The sequence below is a fragment of the Podarcis tiliguerta genome (assembly GCF_965153285.1).
Source record: "Podarcis tiliguerta genome assembly, chromosome: 17".
Lineage (NCBI taxonomy): Eukaryota > Metazoa > Chordata > Lepidosauria > Squamata > Lacertidae > Podarcis > Podarcis tiliguerta.
The window spans coordinates 10,271,210-10,293,813 of NC_139550.1; the positions used below are offsets into that span (position 1 = coordinate 10,271,210).

General features: G+C 40.9%; 1 protein-coding gene across 2 annotated transcripts in view; it reads left to right on the forward strand.

The window, feature by feature from the left end:
* DNAH6 (dynein axonemal heavy chain 6) overlaps positions 1-22,604 on the forward strand; it is a 124,075-nt gene that overhangs the window by 10,309 nt on the left and 91,162 nt on the right. Inside the window, exons 8-27 of one of the 2 annotated variants that reach the window (XM_083419152.1) lie at positions 879-1,023; positions 1,366-1,543; positions 2,259-2,375; positions 4,181-4,381; positions 4,562-4,682; positions 6,532-6,683; positions 8,341-8,493; positions 9,621-9,872; positions 11,460-11,588; positions 11,810-11,923; positions 12,415-12,558; positions 13,048-13,260; positions 14,464-14,556; positions 15,980-16,099; positions 16,766-16,946; positions 17,989-18,085; positions 19,223-19,418; positions 20,986-21,150; positions 21,882-21,995; positions 22,449-22,574. In XM_083419152.1, the coding sequence (XP_083275278.1) occupies positions 879-1,023; positions 1,366-1,543; positions 2,259-2,375; positions 4,181-4,381; positions 4,562-4,682; positions 6,532-6,683; positions 8,341-8,493; positions 9,621-9,872; positions 11,460-11,588; positions 11,810-11,923; positions 12,415-12,558; positions 13,048-13,260; positions 14,464-14,556; positions 15,980-16,099; positions 16,766-16,946; positions 17,989-18,085; positions 19,223-19,418; positions 20,986-21,150; positions 21,882-21,995; positions 22,449-22,574 (3,011 nt within the window). The remainder of the gene's footprint in view (positions 1-878; positions 1,024-1,365; positions 1,544-2,258; positions 2,376-4,180; positions 4,382-4,561; positions 4,683-6,531; positions 6,684-8,340; positions 8,494-9,620; positions 9,873-11,459; positions 11,589-11,809; positions 11,924-12,414; positions 12,559-13,047; positions 13,261-14,463; positions 14,557-15,979; positions 16,100-16,765; positions 16,947-17,988; positions 18,086-19,222; positions 19,419-20,985; positions 21,151-21,881; positions 21,996-22,448; positions 22,575-22,604) is intronic. The other variant, XM_083419153.1, reaches the window with a different exon arrangement.

A 22,604-nucleotide genomic window follows, 5' to 3' on the forward strand; every position in this document is an offset into this window, starting at 1 on the left:
CATTATTTTTACAATCCATTTAACAGTTCAAAATTTGACTTCCCCCTTTTTCTGCGGTTCCTTAAATTTATTTTTCATGCATATCCAAATTCATTTAATTTACTCATTTAATTATCTACTGTAAATATATGCTCTTATAAAGCTGCAGATTATTACATTAATCCTGCTAATGTTTTTATCTGTTTACAATTTATCTGTAAATATTCAGTAAACCATTTCCATTCTTTTATAGTTTGTTATCTTGATTTCTTATTCTTTGATCTTTGAGCTCTTATGTTGTCTCTGTCTCTTCTTCCTTCAGACATGTGAAGAGACGATCAAACACTTGATTTTGAAATAATCATGGTTCCCCTTGACATCTGAACCTAGGGAACTGTGGTTAGTTAAAACATGCCAGGTTCAGATGGTGATATATCCTGGCTTGTTAACAAACAATAGCATTAAGTAACTAGAGCTCCCCAGTTTGGCCTTAGCAGAGAACTGGAGTTTTTACCATAAAAGCAGATATTTCTACTCCTTGCAGCCATGCTGGAGCAATAGAAGGAGCATTTATGCCTGAGATCCGAACAGGCTTGTTCATGTAAGGGTAAACTATGGAAAATGGGGTCATTGATGAATTGCAGCGAAGGGAATCACAGAATATTACAAAATTTAATGTCTAAGACTGAATATGTTAGGTTTGCCTCCAATTGCTCCATAGGAGTTTAGCAAACTTTCTTAATGGCATTGTACCAGATGTCGTTATATGTAGCAAATAATTGCTTCCCCGCCCCTATAACCAACTCAGTGTAAGCGAAATGATGCTTATCGCTGTAGAAATATTGGTTTAGCTTAGTACTTGAAATGGTTTCAGTAACATGTGCTTTTATTTCCCCCAGAACAGGTAACGATGGTAACAACAAGACTAAATACTGGAAGTGCCATTATTCGTCGTTCTGACAAAGATCCTTATGGTGACCAAGCTGAAAAAATGACGTATACTGAACAGGCCAACAAAAGGGCTACTTGTGAAAGGCTGACATGGTTGGTATTTGGCTCTTTGCAGGTCCACGTGTAATAGTGAGCGCTCACACCTTCTTCGTGGGTCCCCTTTGCAGCACCGTGGCCCCTTGGGACCCACCAGCTGGCTGGGCTGGCCTGCCTCCCTGTGTTAGTCATTGGAGGTTCCTGCCAAACCTCAGTTAACCAGTCAGCCCTGGCGGTCAGTATAAGAATGTATTTTAGTGGAAGTGCTTCTTGCAAGTGAGATGGCTCTAATCCTAAGCGTCTGTACATTCACAAATGTATTCACTTTGCATTTAATCCTGGCAAAGTCTCGGTTTCAGTAAAAATGAAGGGCTCTGATTCATTGTTCTTTCCTTCCAGCTTTATTCGTCTTGCTGACTACCTTATAGTGAACACGTTGCATGTCTTGGCAGTAAAATCTGTCACTGCTCTTTTGAATTACCTCACTGAAAAGTTGAAAAAGACACCTCCTGCAGACCTCATTCGGAAGTGGAATACGGAAGAAACGCCACCTGAAGCTGCTGTTGTGGAAAAGAAGGTAAGGTCCAGGTTGTTTGAAACAGTTTGCTCCATCGCATTGCCCATGGTCACTACTGGGTTCTATCCAGTATTGTGTGAGCAGAAGGAAGCTTGCATAACTAACCTTCCCTGTCCCCTACTCTGCAAAATCACGCCAGTGCTAAACAGTACAGTTTAAAGCTTCTCAGCACGGGCTCAAACATAATCCCTGAAAGCTTTGATAAAAGAAGCAAGGATCTGCAACCCAGGTAGACCAGCCACCAAACGGTATGAGCCTAGCCATTGCTGGAACCCTTTGGCAATGGTGAAACGCAACACATTATTCTCTTCCCCTCTTCTTAGAACAGAGTGTCACAAGCTCTTTTCCTCACTGATTGCAATCTTGACACATGTTAATTAATAAATGTTTTATTCTAGTTCATGCTGAGATGCAGTGATCTTTTGTCGATTTCCCCAAGTCATTAAGGGGTGTGTAAGTAAAGTTTGATAATCCCTGTTGTCATTCAGCTATCTCCAGATTAAGATCCGCTCCCCTCCCATCAACTTTATCTATTTGAGAATATACATATAATTTGCAAATTTGTGGACATGTGAGAACAGGGACATGACAATAACACTGTCGTTGGCTTTTCACCTACTTTTTCTTGTCAGTGTGTTAGGCCAGAGAAAATGAAATCTAGTTTCAAACCTAAGAATTTATATTCATTTTCTGATTTTGTTTTGTTTTGTTTTAGGGAACTTCAGTGATTATGGGAGCGGAGGACGAAGAGTCACTTACTCCCATGTTTCTTCTAGAGCTAATTTTAGAGATCAATGCTCTGTTATTTGAACCAACTGTGGAGGAATACCAGGTTTAAGAATAATGTTACTTTACTTTAAATTGCTGTATAAAACTTCATTTGTCATCGTAATCCTACTTTAGCATGCAGGATATAGTATTTGATTGGATATTGGTCTGGGATGCATAGGGATCTCTCGGGTGAGCTTTTGATGGCCACGGTTCTTAATTGGCCTGAAATCTGGTCCGGTGTTGCTGAGAATCTAGGGCAAAACAAAATGAGCAAGGCTCACCCATTATCAATTAACTGGATGATCCACATCTGGGTGCAGGTAAACAGGGATGGGGGTAACAGCACTGCAGAAGGAAGCATGTGAATGGGCTTGCTATATAATGACAGAGGCTGCAGAGAGGAGTGACCATATAGCAAAGTTAGCTGACTAGTCTTCAGAGGCAGGAGTGCCAGCCTTCATACCGAAGGATCCATGGGGACCTCTTCGTAGACCTACCAGTTCTCCAGCGATGCAAAATAATGATGATCAGGGATCAGCAAGTCTTGGTTTGTTTATGCCATGACCGGAGGCAGATTTAGGGGAGCACAACCAGTTCAGTCGCACTGGGCAGTTCAGTCTCTAGAACGCTGCAGTTATTATTTAGAATGGAGCATGAGAGGCGGAGGAGCACCGAATTTGGGTGTCGCACAGAGCACCACTGAAATTTGAGACCCCAAGATACGCCACTGCCGAGACCCTCTTCTCCAGAGAGAGGGGGAAAGGGTTTTCTGATATTACACTGAGATTGAGAACTAGCATAACTGTGGATATGAGCTCCTCCCCTCCTCCCCAGCTGAGGAGAAGGATGTGGCACTTCCAGTATTGGAGATTGTATGCCTCTGAATACCAGTAAATGAGTGGGCTCATGACCTGCTTGCGTGATTCCCATAGGCATTGCAACATAGGGGGTGGGAGAATGAGCTAAAGACAAGAAACCCTATGGTTTGAATATTATCTATGTCATGAAGGCAGCACACCTTCTCTCAGCCTGAGGCCCCTCTGCCACCTGCAGTGTAGGGATAATAATGCCTACTTTTTGGTATCGTTGTAAATATTACAACAGTGGTGTGTGAAGAGTACAGTGGTACCTCGGGTTACATACACTTCAGGTTACACACTCCGCTAACCCAGAAATAGTGCTTCAGGTTAAGAACTTTGCTTCAGGATAAGAACAGAAATCGGGCTCCTAATGAAACTATATGGCTTTAGTAGAAATGTTATAAGGATTTAAGTATAAATAGATTAATGGAATTTTAAAGGTAAAATAATGTTAAAATGTGTTAGAATAATCATAGGACAGATAACAGAGGAAGATGGAAAGGAATTGCTGAAACATTTGACAGAAGTGGAATACAAAAAGGGAGGTGTGAGGAGGTCGGTGAAATAAGTGAATGAAAGATAAGATATTGAAATTGTTTGAGTGTTTTAAATTGGTTTTGTTTGGTTTTGTTAGTTTAATGTGTTTAGTGTTATGTAGTGTTTCTATATGGTATTGTATTGTTTCTTTTTTTCTGTTTTTATTTGGTTTTGTAGTGTTTAAATTGTTCAAAAAGCAATAAACATTATTTTTTTTAAAAAAAGAACAGAAATCGGGCTTCGGTGGCGCGGCGGCAGCAGGAGGCCCCATTAGCTAAAGTCGTGCTTCAGGTTAAGAACAGTTTCAGGTTAAGAACAGACCTCCGGAACGAATTAAGTACATAACCCAAGATACCACTGTATTGAACACTTTAAAAACGCTTTACAAATACCAAGTATTGTTTTTCATTTTCATATTCCTCCAGTACAACCAGCGTTTTTTATACATTTCTTCTATTTTGCCCAACAGGATGGAATGTCAGACATTGTGAATCAGTTCCAGGCAACTGTGTTATCTGTTGCAAACCTTGTTCCTGATAGATATTTTGATGCTTTTACTCGCCCTGTTATTAACAACAAAATTGAAGAAAAAACATGTGGTGAAGGACCAAGCTTGGCAATAATGTTCAAAGATGATAGACATCTCCAGAACATTATCTCACAAATAAAGGTATGGACCACCTTTTGTGGAAGCCTATTTACATTCCTGTTCTCTGTTTGAAATGGCAAGCTGGTGCCGCTCCCCATGTCAGCTTATGGGTAAATAAGCACCCCAGCTTGCCACTTGCCCCTTATTGAATCGCTTGCCCTCAATATTATTATGATCAAATACTTTTCTGTTAATGTTTAGGAAACAATCTATTCAGGATTTGAAGCAGTCAACTTGTATGCATCTACTTTTGAAAAGTTTCGTTTATTTTTCAAAGAAAATGAAAGCCTTGATTTGGATGCTCTGAAGAAAGAAGAACCTGGTAAAATTTGTTTCATAGCTTGCTAGGTATTTTTGAAGCCGCTCGGTGGTGCATTCAGTGATCTGCTGAGCAGGCTGTATTATGCCAGCAAACATCCATATAATTTTCATAACGTTCCTAACAACAGAGATTCTTTAGATGTGATCTTCAGAAGAAATTTGTACAGTGGTGCCTCGCAAGACAAAAAGAATCTGTTCCGCGAGTCTTTTCGTCTTGCGGTTTTTTCGTCTTGCGAAGCAAGCCCATTAGCAGATTAGCGCTATTAGTGCTATTGACAGTTTAAGGGCTATTAACGCCTATTAAAGACTTAAGGGATTAGCGGTTTTGCTGCTAAAATGCTATTAGCAGCTTAGTGCTTCAGAAAAAGGGGTTTGGGAGCGGAAAAAAACCTAAAAAATTTTCGTCAATTTTCGTCTTGCGAAGCAAGCCCATAGGGAAATTTGTCTTGCGAAGCGCCTCTGCAAACGGAAAACCCTTTCGTCTTGCGGGTTTTCCGTCTTGCGAGGCATTCGTCTTGCGGGGCACCACTGTATTAGGTTCTGTTAGAGTGATCCTATTTTTCTTATATGGGACGTGGGTGGCGCTGTGGGTTAAACCACAGAGGCTACGGCTTGCCAATCAGAAGGTCGGCGGTTCGAATCCCCGCAATGGGGTGAGCTCCTGTTGCTCGATCCCAGCTCCTGCCATCCTAGCAGTTCGAAAGGACATCAGAGTGCAAGTAGATAAATAGGTACCGCTCCAGTGGGAAGGTAAACGGCGTTTCTGTGCACTGCTCTGGTTCGCCAGACGTGGCTTAGTCATGCTGGCCACATGACCCGGAAGCTGTACGCCGGCTCCCTCGGCCAGTAAAGCGAGATGAGCGCCGAAACCCCAGAGTCGTCCGCGACTGCGCCTGACTGTCAGAGGTCCCTTTATCTTTACCTTTATATTTCTTATACATGTATGGTAAACTGATTGTAATGTACTAACTACAAAATCCCCGTTTCAAATTGCAGCTTAATTATGAACTCACTAGACAGCCTTAGGCAAGCTGTTATTCTCCCAGCCTTAGCCCATGAACCCAGTCCCTCTCAGGTAGAGGAAATCCTAACTGTACTCTTGCTTGTTCAGAGATAAGGTGCTTTTATTAAGAGTTGATTTCCATTTCACTTTTTAGGCATCATTCTGGCAGGAGTTGCCCCCTGCTCCCAGAGATTTTCTGTCCCCTGTTATTCTGGCACTTAAGGAACATGGAAAGGGAGTCACCATATATTTTTTAAAATGCGGGGTTGGTGGAGGAGAGGTTGGCTAAGAGCATTTGCCTTAAGCTAAGTAGTGAACCCTGTTGCCAAGTGAGGCATGTGCCCCCCATAACATCCCCCCCCCCTTTGGCCCTATAGCACTCAGGGAGCTTTCCTCTTGCTCTTTTCTACTTCTCATACCCATGCTAAGCACATGGAGCTGGGAGTTGTTCAAACTTTTTCTGTGTTTCAACTTCATAATGTACCAGGCCTACAAGGGGCTCCCCGCACACAAAAGGGACGAAGCTTTCTTAATTTGCACAAGCCCTGCCTGTAGATCATGTGGGAGGAGATAACTCACTTTGGATGCCCTCCACTCACCAATTAGAAGAAATATACATTCATGACAAGTTTGTATGTTGTGAACTTCCCTGAGATCTACAGATAAAGGACGATATACACATTTAATAAAACAATAAGTTCCTACCATTCCTCTTCTGCCAATGGGGTGATGGCGGTCAGGATATTGCACCCACCCCGACTGAATATAGGAGACAAGTAGGGAAATGTTTCTCTAAAGCACCTGAAAATGTAATGACGATATTACACATCTTGTATATAATAAACAGATGTTAAATTCTTTGCCGAACAACTGGAGAAGTATCACAGACAACACAAAGAAGCTGTGGCCATTAAACAGAAGAGGAACATAGGCTTGTTCCTCATAGATGCACAAAAGCTGAAAGACAAACTGATTCCATCACCAAAGCGCTGTTTGGAGGTAAATCTATCAATCACTTTAATACCAAACTTGGGAGGCCTCATGCATATCAATTTGGCAGTGAAATGGCGCCGTACAAACATAAGATAGTGGCTTCTGCTTCCTCAGGTTATGGTTCCGATGTGTTGAAATACATTAGTTTGTAAATTAAGAACAAAAACAAAATATGTTTGAAAACCTTAAAAGGCCTGACAAGAACTTGGCCATAACGACTTCCAGATTTGGAGAATACTGAGGACAGTTGAGCCACAGATTGCTGAAAATCACTGATGTCAGCTGGGGGGAAAAAACCACACGACAGAGAAGAGAAAATAGTATAGGAATACAATAATCAGAAGACATTTGGCAAAACTGTTAGTGACTAGAAACCTGGCAAAACTTAACACCAGCATAAGTTAAGCCGGTGTAGGCTGCTCCTATTCCAAACTCTGTTCATGAGGAATTTGATTTACACTACCCTTTTTCCAGGCTATGTTCTACTGGGTTTCTTTGCCACATGGCTGATCTGAAAGGGGTTTGGAATAGGTGTCAGTCTCTCCTTGCCCTGTTTCCTCTTCTGTTTTGGGAACTTGCACTACGTTAAGTTCCACCTACTGAGCCCCAGGTGAGCTGGGGGTGAGTGATTTAACTGACATATCTCTGGCTCAGCTGAGTTGAAAGACCTATGCTGGCAGAGCACCAGCTGTGCCTGAGCGCAACCGGGAAAGATTCACCAAATTCAGTTTCTCATCCTGGTTGATCATGGCTTTGCTTTGCTTGAGTTTTTTGTTAAGTTTTTTTGTTTAGCACATGACATGGAAAAGGAGGGGACAGAGGGTGAAGAAAGAACTGGGGGCTCTCTTCCCATACTTTGGACGCCCTTTGGACCGCTGTCCCCCCCCCCCCCCAGGAATTCTTCTCATTGTGAGACTGAGAGTTTGTATGGACCATGGGTGAGAACCCAGAGAGGAAGGGTGTGACAGAAGGAAAATGAATTGATATCAATTTTATATGTATTAGTAACTTTGTATGAGGGGACGCGGGTGGCGCTGTGGGTTAAACCACTGTACCGCTTGGGCTTGCTGATCAAAAGGTCAGCAGTTTGAATCCCCGTGACAGGGTGAGCTCCCGTTGTTCGTTCCCAGCTCCTGCCAACCTAGCAGTTCGAAAGCACGCAATACAAGTAGATAAATAGGTACCCCTCCAGTAAACAGCGTTTCCGTGCGCTGCTCTGGTTTCTCCAGAAGCGGCTTAGTCATGCTGGCCACATGATCTGGAAAAACTGTCTGCAGAAGCGGACAAACGACAGCTCCCTTGGCCTTTAAAGCAAGATGAGCACTGCAACCCCAGAGTCATTCGTGACTAGACTTAATTGTCAGGGGTCCCTTTACCTTTAACTCTGTATGAATTTAACATTTTTATACATAACTGTATTTTGTAATATTTTTGTTTGAGCAGGCTGTTAATTGCTTCCATTTTCTGTACACCACTTACAGATATTTTTAATATATTAAGTGGTACATCACTGATGTAAATAATAATAATAATAAAAATGGATGTATTGCAAGGTGCGAAGTCTTGACTAAGAAACTGATTCTTGTGAGTTAGACATCATTGTCCTGATAAAACTTTCATTCTCTGCTGAAATTTTCAATTTTTTTTTATTTTATTATTCCAGGTTATCAATGGAATGCTTCCTGTAATTGCAAAGAAAAAAGTTACTGCCATTCTTGTTGAGGCAAATGATGCTAAATTTAAACTGGAGTTTTATCCATCTACAACAACAGAATATGTCTTTAGTTTGACGTTCCTTGATGAAATACAAGATCGGGTTAGTTGACTATAGTGCTCCTACTAGGTAGCATTTACCGTCTTGGAAAGTACTTATGACAACAGTGGAAAGGAATTGTGCTTTGCTTCCTTCTGGACTCATCTACCTACCTAGCTATATAGATAGTGCTCCATTCAATTTCCCTTATGAAATAAAAATGCTTCAAATGTCATTGCATTTAATTTGAGACTGTGTATTTCCCCAAAGGGACACGGGTGTCACTGTGGGTTAAACCACAGAGCCTAGGACTTTCCGATCAGAAGGTTGGCGGTTCGGATCCCCGCAATGGAGTGAGCTCCCATTGCTCGGTCCCTGCTCCTGCCAACCTAGCAGTTTGAAAGCACGTCAAAGTGCAAGTAGATAAATAGGTACCTCTCTGGCGGGAAGGTAAACAGTGTTTCTCTGTGCAGCTCTGGTTCACCAGAAGTGGCTTAGTCATGCTAGCCACATGACCCGGAAGCTGTACGCCGGCTCCCTCGGCCAATAAAGTGAGATGAGCGCCGCAACCCCAGAGTCGGCCACGACTGGACCTAATGGTCAGGGGTCCCTTTACCTTTACTATTTCCCCAAAATGTAGGATGATTGCAGGTCATGATGAGTCCCTCCTGCCCTGCAAATAGCAGTGGTATTAGAAACTTACTAGTATAAGGAACTAGCAAAGTGCTCACCATAAGGCTTGTATTATTGCATAGATACCTGCTGGATGCAATGTGTAAGTCCAGGTCACAAGTGTCAGGCAGTTCCCTGCTTTCAGGGGAAAAGGCTAATATTTAGTTATATGGGAGAGCACCATTATGATGGAAACTTAACCTACTTGACGTCTTTGGCAACTCTAGCCATTGCGAATCATCCCTGTCTCTGTCAGCATAGACCTTTCCACTCTTCTGCATACACCTGTTCTGGTCATACTTGAATATCACAGAAGGTTGGGACCTGACTTTTGTACAGATGGTAGGAAAAATTACTTACCTGTATACTATTTAAAAGAACCCGGAGTTGACTTTTGTGCCAGTTTTTCCTCTTGCTTTTAACGTAACATTTTGTGGCAATTCAGAATATTAGCACCAGTATTGAAGATTTTCCGTGGAAGCACATTTTCAAAAGAATTAACTGATTTCTCCCCTCAGATTGAAACACTTGAAGTTGACTCAAAAGTCGTAACAAAGATGTACCAGCTTATCGAACTCTATGCAGTGCCAACTCCGCCTGAAGATCTTGCTTTGTTTTCGAGTCTGAAACCATCCATCGTTGCTGTCCGAAATGCAATTGACAAATCTGTGGGTGAAAGAGATGCCAACATTGCTAGGTTCTGTCAGCTCCTAGACCTCGATGTTCAGGAACTAAATTTAGAAGTTAAAGAAGTCAAACACCTAGCTCAGGTATAGAAACAATAATTTTTTCCCAAGTTTATATCCTATAGAATTGCCATTATGGATTTCTGGTATTGTTTACTAGTGATTTGCCACTACGAACATTCTCCAGCACTGTGCACTGAAAGTACAGTACAAGAGATCGCCAGCTGAGTAGCAGGCCACATGCTTCGATTGCATAACCCCCAGGTTCAGTCGTTAGCACCTCCAAATAAAAGGAACTGTCAGATAAGCAAGGCTGGGAAAGACCCCTGCCTAGGAATTGGGAAAACCAGTTCCAGCCAAAGTAGTCAGCAGTGGGTTTGTTGGACCAATGGACTTGGTATAAGACAGTTTTAGGTGTGTCAGGGGTCAACAAGAACGCCAAGGTTTATAACATTTATAACCAACAATGGTGTATTACACAAACCTCCAACGACTCATGCATTGCAATGGAGGGATATTTGCCTTCTCCCTGATGGATTCTCCTCTTGCCTGGACTAGGCATGTTTCGCACTGTCCCCATTCTCAATGAACTGATGTTTTGTTTTGTGATCAGTGATCAGTATAGCCATCACTCCATACAGTATTTCTTTCTTAATACTGAAGATGTCACAAGCAACATCTGTACTTCACTCAGTCACAGTTACGTTTTTTATTTGTATTTTTATTGTTCTGTACATTGCATTGACTCTTTATAGCTGCGTGTTCTCTATTTTACACCTGTATTTTCTCTACGTCCCCCCTCCCCGAGAGGTTCAGAGGGTGACAACATGGGGACAGGCCTTTTCTGTGGTGGCTTCCCATCTGTGGAGTGCTCTGTCCAGAGGGGCTCACCTGGCGCCATCGTTACATGTCCTTAGGCACTCGGCAAAAACATTCCTCTTTAACCAGGACTTTGGCCATTAAATAATCTATGGGGGAAGCTGTTATTATGATCATTTTATTATTCTGTATTCTGTGTATTGTGTTTTTATTACTATGCCACATAAATAATGTTTTTAATGTTGTTCACTCCCCTGGGACCTTTGGATAAAGGGTGGTATATAAATCGAATGACTGAATAAATATTTTCAAAGCTCATTAGCCATAAAATAACTCCACAAAGTTCTCTGGATTATAGAGTAAGTGCTGTAATGGGCTTTGACATAATTTGAAATTCTATTTTATGAACTTGTGGTGTGCAGAGAATGAAAGGAAAATATTCACGGCCCCAACATAACCAATAAATTTGAACAGAGGGTGTATTTTCAAATCGGCAAAAACTGAATGGCCAGCAACATGAGCTCTGCCCATTGAGATGGAAAACCCAAAACACAGCAAAAGGGCACTTTAAACGCTTTTATTTCCTGTGAACAGTTACTGAGGTATTGGCCAAGCCCTCCACTATTAGCTTAGTTAAGCAACTATTTGCCTATGTATTAAAGGAGCAGTTAATATAGAGAAATGTTGCAGTAGGGATTAGAAAGGGTAAAAGGAACTCATCGCATATGCATAGCACTGCATGTTAGAGATCATATGCTCTACTGGATTTAACTGTAATAGTTTGACATGCAGCGCTTCTATTTAAACTTTTATGAAAGCTAAATGGTAAAGCAACTTCTTGATTTTTAATAGGATCCTCAGATTTTGGATATAGCTACAGACCAGGAAAGAGTGAAACAAGTTCTAGCAGAGCTGCAAACTATTCTTGATGAGCTACAGAAACGTGCATTTACTTATAAATCCTATCAGAAGAATTTCAAGGTGAATTGGTTTGCAATTCCATGTCTGTTGTGAGGATGAAATGGGTGTGGGGAGAGAATGAGCCCTGTCTATCTATATCTGTAGTTATATCTATGTTTATATCTATGTCTAGGGCTATATCTAGGGTATTTTCTTCAAAAATATGATAGTCGTTTTATAATATACAGAATAAGGCTATTTTCTATTATTATTGTTATTTACATCCTACCGTTCACTCGAAGGTGGAAATGACAAGATTTGATGCTTTGGAGGAAGTTTGTGCAGAGCTGAAATTGAAACAACTGTTATGGGATTCTCTGTCTGAATGGTCAGTACTTGAAGACGAGTGGATGGAGGTAAATTGCATGCATTGCTCTTGAGATGATCAAGTATAAAGAACCTGCACTACAATTATGAATATTGTTTAAAAAAAGATTTTGGGGCTTTTGTAAGGAGATGGCTATTTATGTGTTGAGTAAGTAAAAGGCAGTAATTATTTACAAATGAGGCAGAGCTGCTCTCCCGGCCCTGATGTTGCTGGGGAGCAGTGAGGTCAGGGCCACATGATGGATCTGTGTGGTTCACTATATTAGGCCTGAGAAAGCAGAATATATGAGTTGTTCTCTAAAGCTGCAAAGTTTGCACACATTCAGTTGGTAATAAGTACCATTGAATAGAGTCAAGTTTACTTCTGACTAAATAGATATAGGAACTTAGCTTTTTTGTGCCTGTCATGCTTGGCATTGATTTAACTCCCTCCCTTTATTCTGAAAGAAATATCTTACAATAAACAAATTGAGTTTTCCTCATAGACTAAGCAATCCTTTTGTATGCTCTCTTTCCACAGGCTAAATTCGATAGCTTGGATCCAGAAAACCTGAATTCTCAAGTTTCCAAGTATGCCAAATTTGTCAATCAGCTGGAAAAGGGCTTGCCACCTAATAATGTTGTGCCGCTGCTTAAGGAGAAAGTGGAGAGAATGAAAGAAAAGGTACAACTGACCACCTGAAGTTGACAATTTTGTGCAATTTTGTTAAGGATCCCTTTCAAATGAACATTTCAGATCGCACCTTACTTGTAACATCATTATGACTAACCTTACTTGTAACATCATTATGACTATTTATGAAGCACCTTAAAGGCATGGCCTTCATGCAGCCTAAAACAAAATGGAAGAGTTGTCAAAATGAATAGTGTAATAAGGCCAAAAGGTTACAGGCCATTTCATTAGTATTAATATCTAGACTAGAGTTTTGTGAATCACTCAGCCATCCTCTGATGAGGCCTTTTTGTTTCTCTAGTCTTCTTGTTTCCTTATAAAAATCATTGGTTTATATAGTAGTGCAAAAAGATTACGAAGTGCCACAGAGACTACTTGTGCAACACGTGTTATCGTGAAAGTATAGGCAGTTTGTTGATCATCTGTGCATTTTTAACAAGAAAAGGTTAAACTAAAATTCTGTTCGCCTTACTCTTTCAGGTTCCTGCCATCACAGACCTTAGAAACCCTTGTTTGAGACCCAGGCACTGGGCTATTATAGAACAAATAGTTGGCGCACAGCTGATAGATATGGAAAACCCGCTAACCTTAGAAAGACTCGTTCAGATCAATGCTTTTGACTACTCTCAGGAGATTCAAGATGTTTCTGGACAAGCTTCAGGAGAAGCTTCCTTGGAGGCAATTCTCAGAAAGGTACTTTTTAATCAGATGCTTTAAACACCCACACCCACACCCCCCTAGTGTGGTGTAGTGGCTAAGAGTGGTAGACTCGTAATCTGGTGAACCGGGTTCGCATCCCCGCTTTTCCACATGTAGCTGCTGGGTAATCTTGGGCTAGTCACACTTCTCTGAAGTCTCTCAGCCTCACTCACCTCACAGTGTTTGTTGTGGGGGAGGTAGGGAAAGGAGATTGTTAGCTGCTTTGAGACCCCTTAGGGTAGTGATAAAGCAGGATATCAAATCCAAACTCTTCTTCTTCTTCACCACACCCTCTTGGACTGACGACAAGTAAATAAATTATCTATATTTCATTTACTGAATCCTCGATTCAGAGCACACTTGCTGAACTCTCTGGGCCATTGCCAGCATTTGCAGAGACTGGTGCAACTCATGTGCCTGACAAGGCTGTGATGGACCTGGAGTGTTGTGTTTTCCCCATGAATAAATAGCTTGGGTTGGCTGACATGGAGTAGCCTCTGCTAAAGTAGTGAGGAATACAGGGATAGCAGGAGAACAGAGGGGTAGCGTACACAGAGGGAAAAGGGACAGTTTTGTTGTTGTTTTGAAGTACAGAGGAGGCACAAAGTGTCAAGATAATCACATTAACGAGACAAACAACAGGCAAAAAAATGACAGGATGATGTTTGAAAAGAAAAAAAAACTAAGAGAAATGTTAAAGGGAAAACAGAGAAGAGCTAAGGTAAACTAAGTAAGTTGGCTAAGTAAGGCAAAATGCACTGAAGCAAAGAGCAGAAAACACACACAAAGTACAGGCAAATCATAAAGAGAAAACACACTGGCCTGAGGAGAACAAGAAATGATGAAGAGCCAAGAAAACCAAGTCTGCTTCAATGAAGGCAGAAAACAGAACTGGGTTACCTTAACAATTGTTTTTCTTGTTTCAACCACTAGTGGGAAACAGATCCCAACCTGGCGACCTTCTATGCTAATTAGAAAAAGGCCATTTGCTTCTTTCAGTTCTGTTAATGATGAATAAATTTTGCTTGGTATAGAAAATATGTGAACAACAGATTTTCAGTAGACGTTGCAAATACCAGGGTATTGGGATGCCCCGTTTTACTGGTTTGAATAAATAAACTGAGTAAACTGCTGGTTTAACTCAGTTTATCAAACTTATTTTCAATGCTAATATAAACTGACTTTCCCCCCCACCAGGTGGATGATTCTTGGAAATTGACAGAATTCATTGTTCTTCCTCATCGCGATTCAAAAGATGTTTTCATCCTGGGTGGCACAGATGACATTCAGGTTAGGAACTGCTTTTAAAGCTGTCAGTTTTAAAGCCCATAATTTTACAGAACTCTCTTGAGTGATGCCCATAAGACCCAAAAATGCTTAAAAATCATATATTTGTGTTTCAGCAGGTTTTTTAATTTTTTAATTTTAATTTTAATTTATGACAAGATATGGTATGGTTTTTCACAAGCAAAGCAGGGTTTTTCAAAACTTCCAGCAACAGAGTGCAATATGTTGGTGCGAGGCAGGGAAAAGTTTTAGTCCCTTCCTCTACTGACTCCCATTTTTAAAATAGAGCCATTCTACTGCCTGCTTTGTATGTGAATAGTGCATATACATGGGGGGGGGGGGGAGAAGTATTTACAGCAGCCTCATCACACCTAGTTTGGCTTGTTCAAATGAGTGGGACAGATATGAGCATGTTCTTAGCTCTCTGGTTGAAATTCCTGGGCTTACAAGTGCTTAAATTTGCCATGATCAAATGGTTTGTGCTTAGTAACTTCAGTTCCAGCTCTAAACACTGGCTGGCATCATGAGCCAACATACGAAGATATCATGTCCCTATGGCATCATCATCAGTATTAGTATTAGTATCACTCCACCCATTTGACTGGGTTGCCCCAACCACCCTAGGCAGCTTCCAACCAATTGTAAAAGCATAATAAAGCATCAAGCATTAAAAACTTCCCTATACAGGGCAACATACTTTGACATTGCTATGCTGGCCAAACACACTATGGCACAACAGAACAATTTTATGTGCATGTTCAAAGCATTTGGACTAGCATGAAGTTGATTTCTGCCATGTTTGTCCAACACTACATGCCTAAAATCTGGTATTAAATTTTTAATATTGATATTCCCATGTCAAGTAGAAGTAACAGAATGGGCTTGCCCCACTAAACAAGCATGTCATGATTGTCGCTATGTTGACACAAATCACTATTTTGTTGCAGCTGCACACATCTATTATGATTGGGATTCAAGTTTTGATTTCATTAACAGACCTGTTGCAGAGACTTTGTTTAAGTATGAAAGTGTTTTACTTAAGTGTTACATTTTAATATTGCAAAAAAACTTTATTAGTTTCTGGTCTGCAACAATAGGAAGCTGCAACATATCTTTTCTGGAGTTGGTGGCTCTCCATATAGATATGAAAGTCTATCCATGGACTGGCATTTCTAAGAGATTACATGGGGAGGAGTTCATTTCCTGTGGTTTTGAAAAGATTAGGGCTGCAGCTTTAATTGATTTAACCAGTAGATCAGTCAACTAACACTTTAGCTGGGAAACTAGTCTGGGCTAATTTTAATTGGTGAGAACACATTTTAATTGGTGAGACTGAGAGAACAATTTTCATACCTTGTATTTAGCCATTTACTGCTGGGAACTCAGTTGTCAAAATTGAGAATTCTGTTTATTGTTTTCCTTCAAGGTCATTCTAGATGACAGTATGATCAATGTGGCAACAATAGCATCTTCACGATACGTAGGCCCTCTCAAGGCGCGAGTTGATGAATGGCAAAAGCAACTCTCTTTATTCAGTCAGACATTGGTGAGTGTCACCTTATTTAAAAACATGCTCATTGCCTTTAGTGTTAGCAATAAAAGAGGAAAAGTAATCTTGGAGTATGTTACTGTTTCTTAGAAGTTACCCTTTACCTTTGACAAGAGAGTGTTTAAATATCAACTTGGTGATAGGAACATACCTGCATAGGAAGGATTATTGATTATCATGTAATTCATATCCATCTATAGAAGCAATAATGATTCTTTATGGTTTATTCAGTAATGGTCTGCAAAAGCATGTAAGTAGGACAGCAACAGTGTTTGCAAAAGACACTGAATTATTTAAAACTGCGAAGAGTTAACAGAAAAGTGTGAAAGTGCTGTTTGGAGATTATACTGAAGTGGCAGCTGCAGCTCAGCATTGATGTTTGCAGGGGGTGGGGGGAGAATCATCCCAATTTTACTTATAAAATATGGTATTCGGATTTTTTTACTTTTTTTGCTTCTACAAATTAGTTGTATGTTGTTGGAGGAATGATGAATAGTACTTCTCTAAAAACATCAATACAGCATATTGCAGCCTTCAAAAAGGATACCAGAATAGAAGAGATTATTTAGGAACAGGATAGAAATGTGTTCCAGAGAACAACGACACTTGACATTCTTGTAATTGTCTTTATTGCCCTGATCCACTACCCCCTGTGTGATGTAGGAAGAATGGCTGACATGCCAGAGAAACTGGCTCTATCTGGAAAGCATTTTCAGTGCTCCTGATATTCAAAGGCAGCTGCCTGCAGAAGCAAAGATGTTCCTGCAGGTGGACAAGTCATGGAAAGAAATTATGAGAAAAGTTAATCGTCTGCCTAATGCCCTCCGAGCAGCTACTCAGCCAGGTATTAATAGATCTAAAATTTGTATTATGCTTAACCATAACAAAACAATGTTATGTATAGCTGGAAAATGCAAATCACACCTACTGTATCTTAAGCATGTAGTATGATTTTAAAAGCCATGTGCTGCAATGCCTAAGGCCCATACAAACACACAGACAGACACACACACACTTCTCAGGTTGTCCTTCTGTATTCGTATTTCATTTGACTGATGCTTATGTATTGCTTAATGTAGGGTCTATTTTCAGGGTTTATTTTATTCCTGCCATTTTGCCTTCTTTGCTTATATACAACTTTCTTCTGACTTTTTGGCCTGGTTCGCACATAACACTAAGCCATGGTTTGCTTAACAAACCATGAGTTAACCACAAGTTGTCCCACAGATTGTCCAACAAACCATGGCTTGTTTCTCCAAGGTTTGGCTTGTTTTCCAGCTGTTCCGACACTTGTGCCTTTGTAGCTTAAACAGCTGGATTTCAAAGATAGTATATAAAGTTGGAAGCTTTTCTATACAGTGGTACCTGGGGTTACATACACTTCAGGTTACAGACTCTGCTAACCCAGAAATAGTACATCGGGGTAAGAACTTTGCTTCAGGATGAGAACAGAAATTGTGCTCCGGCGACATGGCGGCAGCAGGAGGCCCCATTAGCTAAAATGGTGCTTCAGGTTAAGAACAGTTTCAGCTTAAGAACAGACCTCCAGAACGAATTAACTTCTTAACCCGAGGTACCACTGTATATTACAAACCATCTTTACCTTTTTTCCATCCCAATAAACACACACGCACGCGCACACACACACACACACACACACTATTTTCACTGTTAATGCTTATTAAATTATTGTTTCTGCAGAGGCGGTGAATGTATGGCAAACCTTCCTCTTGTACCTAAAGACAGAAACACAGATCTTTGTCCATTAGACACTCCCCCAATCTGTTTCCTGCCTTGGCCTGGAGCAGCTGTCTACTCCTTGTTAGGTTTGTTACACATTCTATTTTCACAGTGCAAGTTTATTAATTATTGTTTCTTTGATACAGGCCTTTTGGAGTCCTTCCAGAATAACAATGCACTTCTTGATCAAATTCAGAAGTGCCTGGAAGCTTATTTGGAATCTAAGAGAGTAATCTTCCCCAGGTTAGTTAAGAATCAATAAGAATATAATTAAACCATCTACACTCTGGGTGATAGCCAACTGCAATGTCCAATGGACTTCTGCTACCACAATAAGACCTTCCCTTCCTCTCCTACCCATGAAGCTACACCCAGGGCTAGGGAACTCCCTGGAGCAGATTTTTATGGGCTGGGGGGAGGCTGCTACAGGGAGGAAGAGAGAAAAGGGAATGTTGGATGTTGCATAAATCTTTATTCAGTATAATCTTAGAGGTGAAATCCCATCAGAATTAAGCACATTTGAATCCCATAGACTTATATGGAAGTGTTAAGTCTTAACTTTGGATGGATCTTATTTGTAGCCTTTTGATTTAAACCACGGGTGGTGAACCTGTGGCTCTCCAGATGTTTCTGAACTCCAGTTCCCACCATAGGCCATCTTGGCTAGGGCTGATGGGAGTTGAAGTCCAACAACATCTAAAGGGTCACATATTCCCCACCCTTGATTTAAACGACGGAATAATGCAAGTTCTGTCTTGGAAGTTGTGTGTGTCCAGGTGGGTGTGGCGCCTATTGAAGGAAGGCACTTTGTAGCTTCAAAGGAAGTGGTTGGCTTTCACTTCCCCTGAAGCACTTCTTGTCTTCACCTAGAGCAGATCACCTGAATGCATTTCTTATCTCCTGTCTCCTCCTACTCAGGTTTGGGTTTGTGCTATTTCACTGTTCATGTCTGTAGTGGGCAAGGAAGGTCCTTTGTGATCCTTTTTGCCCCAAGCTTTTCTTAAGTTCCTATATTTATTTCTTGAAACTACCTTTATTTTTCTGTTGATTATCTGTCTGTTTTATAGTTTCAAGCCTTCTACTTCCTCATCATGCTCCTCTTGGTTTTAGTCCCACTTATTCCGTGCCCATGACTGTTTTGTTACTGTGCTTGTTGAAATAGTGCACAACTTAATTACTTAATCCACAGGCTTTTAAAAATAAATTTATAGAAAACCATGTTTTACAGAAATGAATGAAATTTCTTTAAGACAAATGAAGTCTGCTGCCTCAAATTATCCTCACAACTTCAGTGTAGAATATAGTTTGAAATTTAGCAGATGAAAATACTTCTGAAAAAATAGTTGCATTTTTAACACTTTCAAAATTATCTACAAACAGATTTTACTTTTTATCCAATGATGAGCTCTTGGAGATTTTGGCTCAGACTCGCAATCCTCAAGCTGTTCAGCCTCACTTAAGGAAGTGCTTTGATTCAATCGCTAAACTAGAATTTGCCTATATGGCTCCAGCCGAAGGAGAAGAAAAGGTTCTTACCAATGATATTTTAGCAATGCTGTCACCTGAAGGTGAGAGGGTAAGCAATTATTTAACTCAAGCAAAATGCCTCTGTGTGTGTGTGTGTGTGTGTGTGTGTGAGAGAGAGAGAGAGAGAGAGAGAGAGAAGTTCTTTACAGCAGGAAGTGTTATGTGGGGAAGGTAGGAAGTGTATTGCTCCTCTGTATGTAATGCATACACATTGTGATAAAATGAATTTTATGACTTGTCATGAGCAAGCAGCATAACAGTGTGTGCTTCTGAATCACTCCGCTTTTATTCCACCCTGCCTGGGGCTGTGAGCAGCAAACCTTGATTTAGCATGATGTGTGAACCAGTCCTTGTGGTTTTTCTCCAAATAAACCATAAGTAGTAAACTTAAGAATCAACCTTACCTTCCACTCATGGTTTTTTTTTGGCAAGAAGCAAACCACAAGTTTCATTGATTGTTGCTCCCAGGGCAGAGCAAAACAGGAACATCATTTTTGTTTATCATAAGCCATAACCCATAGTTTGCCATGATGGTTTATGGAACCAGTTCACTGATCAACTCCTGCCCTGAAACCTATGTCCCCACTGAGGAGGAACATGTGGATCCAGAATTGGCCTCCACAGCCACTTACTGACTCACTGTTAAGACCGTGTTCATGGAAGACGATCTTACTCGGCTATGAATGATCGCCAAAGAAGAAGAAGAAGATGACACTCCTGTAGAATCTGTGTCTGTGACCCAGGCAGCCTAGGGTCAAGTTTTGGGGAAGGTTTGCCTATCAGTGCAGTGCCATCTCCATCTTCAACATTTTAGTTTTTCCCATAGGAGAGAATGGCAAAAGTTCACTTGTGCTGGATAAAGTAAGTAAGCCTACACCTTGTCCTTAGCAACCCCTGCTTTGTATCCTCTCTCATAGCTCCCCCTCTTTGTCTGCATAGCCCCATCTTGGATTCAATTTATTGGTTGAAACCAGAATGCTGTGAAATGTGGGAGAGTTGCCTCTCTTTCTGGGAAAGAAAGCCCCAGTAGTGAGCCATGAGATGGAGAATGGGGGGGGGGGGTGTTGATAATAAAATTGAGAAACTGATGAGGCAGATGCTGATTAAAAGAAAATACTTTGCAGTTCTGAGGGCTCTTTAAAAGGAAGAAACTTGATGCATACCCGAAAAATCCAGAATGGTTAAAAGAGAGTTGGAGTCTAAGCACATATCAGAAAGAAAACATCATTATGATGCTGATGCTGATGAAGTCTGTAGACCAATGGTAGAATATCTACGTTGCCTGTCTATTCATGCGATTTAAAATTTTTAAATCTAGTTTGAAAGTATTATGAAGTACACAATTTAATGAATGTAATAGAATGGTGTAGTAATGATTTCTTGGTACCTAAGAAGTTTAACTATTTAAAGTAATTTTCAATGTTTATAATTCACGGTATAGGATTATTAGTGTTACCTGGATTTATTCTGTATTTTATATATATTTGAAATAATAAAAATATATTGCGTAAAGGTTTTTGTAATGACTGTTCATTGTGCCTTTAATCAGTTAAGGAGAAATCAGTTAAAAAAACACCAAGTTACCCTCATAGTAAGTGCAAGACATGCCTTTCTAGGTTGGCTTAGGGAAAGGACTTAAAGCCAGAGGAAATGTTGAAGACTGGCTTGGTAAAGTTGAAGAAGCAATGTTCGCTTCCCTTCGACGCCTGAGCAAAGCTGCCATTGCTGATTATCAGACGAAGGAGAGAGTACATTGGGTTGTCGCTGGACATCCTTCTCAGGTAACCAGGCTCAGTTAATGCTTTATGGTGGCGGGTGTGTGTGTGTGTTCTTTGTCTTGAGGACATACTGGTTTTTTGAGCTGGTTACGGGCTTAAAGTTCAATATATCTCCAAAGTATCTTCTACTTGGAGCTTACCTGGTTACTTTATGCTGCTGCTTTTATACTGGGAACCATTATGCTGGGAACCATTTGACACTGACCAAGACTTATCACCTTCCTGCATGAGCCCTCTTGAAATCAATGGGAGCCATGCAAAACAGTTGTTCTACAAGAGCACCAAGCAGGAAGATGCTTGTGAAACAGAAAGTGGATTTATGTACCGTAGATTCCGGCGTATAAGACGACTTTTTAACCCCGGGAAATCCTCTTAAAAGTCGGGGGTCGTCTTATACGCCGCGTATGGGTTCTCTGGGCAGCAGCAGTGGGCAGTGGGCTCCGCTCCGTGCCGAGAGGAAGCCGCCCAGCGAAGCCGGCTTAGCATCACTGGGCAGCTTCCTCCCGCGCAGAGCCTGCCGCCGCCCAGCGAAGCTGCCACGTATAAGACTGGGCGTATAAGTCGACCACCCAAATTGGCAACTGCCAATTTGGGGGGTTGTCTTATATGCCCAGTCGCCTAATACGCTGGAATCTACGGTAATAAAAGGAGGAGCACAGTGTTAATGACAGCAGTTCTCAGCTGTGGATGCCTCTACCTTTATTCTGCCTTGTTTTTGCTTTGTTTCTACATAGGTCGTTCTGACCATTTCTCAGCTCATGTGGTGCCGTGATCTGACTCAGTGTTTAGAAGGAGAGGAACAGGATCATTTAGAAGCTTTGGAAGAATTTGAAAAGGAAAACTTTGAAGTTAGTATTCATGCCGGGAGGTGGGGGGATTTTTTTGAAACTGATCGTATGGAGCTGTTTGACATAATTTTAAAAGGCAAATTACCACCCCTTGTGGTAGAAGTTGGACACAGAGTGGTGGCATGATGTTGGAAGACAACTTGCCTGTACCTCCTAAGCTGGTCTGCTGATCTCAGGAGGATGCTGTCTTACCATTCAGCTGCTAATGCAGTCATCTTCTATTTCTGAAATGGGGGCAGCATCTCGTCCTTTGCTTTGGGCAGTAAAATGTTTTTACCTGACGCTGGATGCACTTGCCATTGCTGACGAAAATATTCACAACCACCTTCTCCCCCTTTTGGAACAAATCTACTTACATTAGCAGTAGATACAGCACTTTTATTTTGAAACGTTACTATCTTGAGTAAAATTGGAAAATGTTTCCTAACATTGTGATTTCTTCTTCTTTCATAGAGATTAAATGCATTGGCTTCACTAGTTCGTGGCATCCTTCCCAAGCTCCACAGAAACATCATAACAGCACTCATAACTATTGATGTGCATGCAAGGGACATTGTTACCGAACTTGTAAAGCAGAAGGTACATTACAATTTTTAAATGATATTTGTG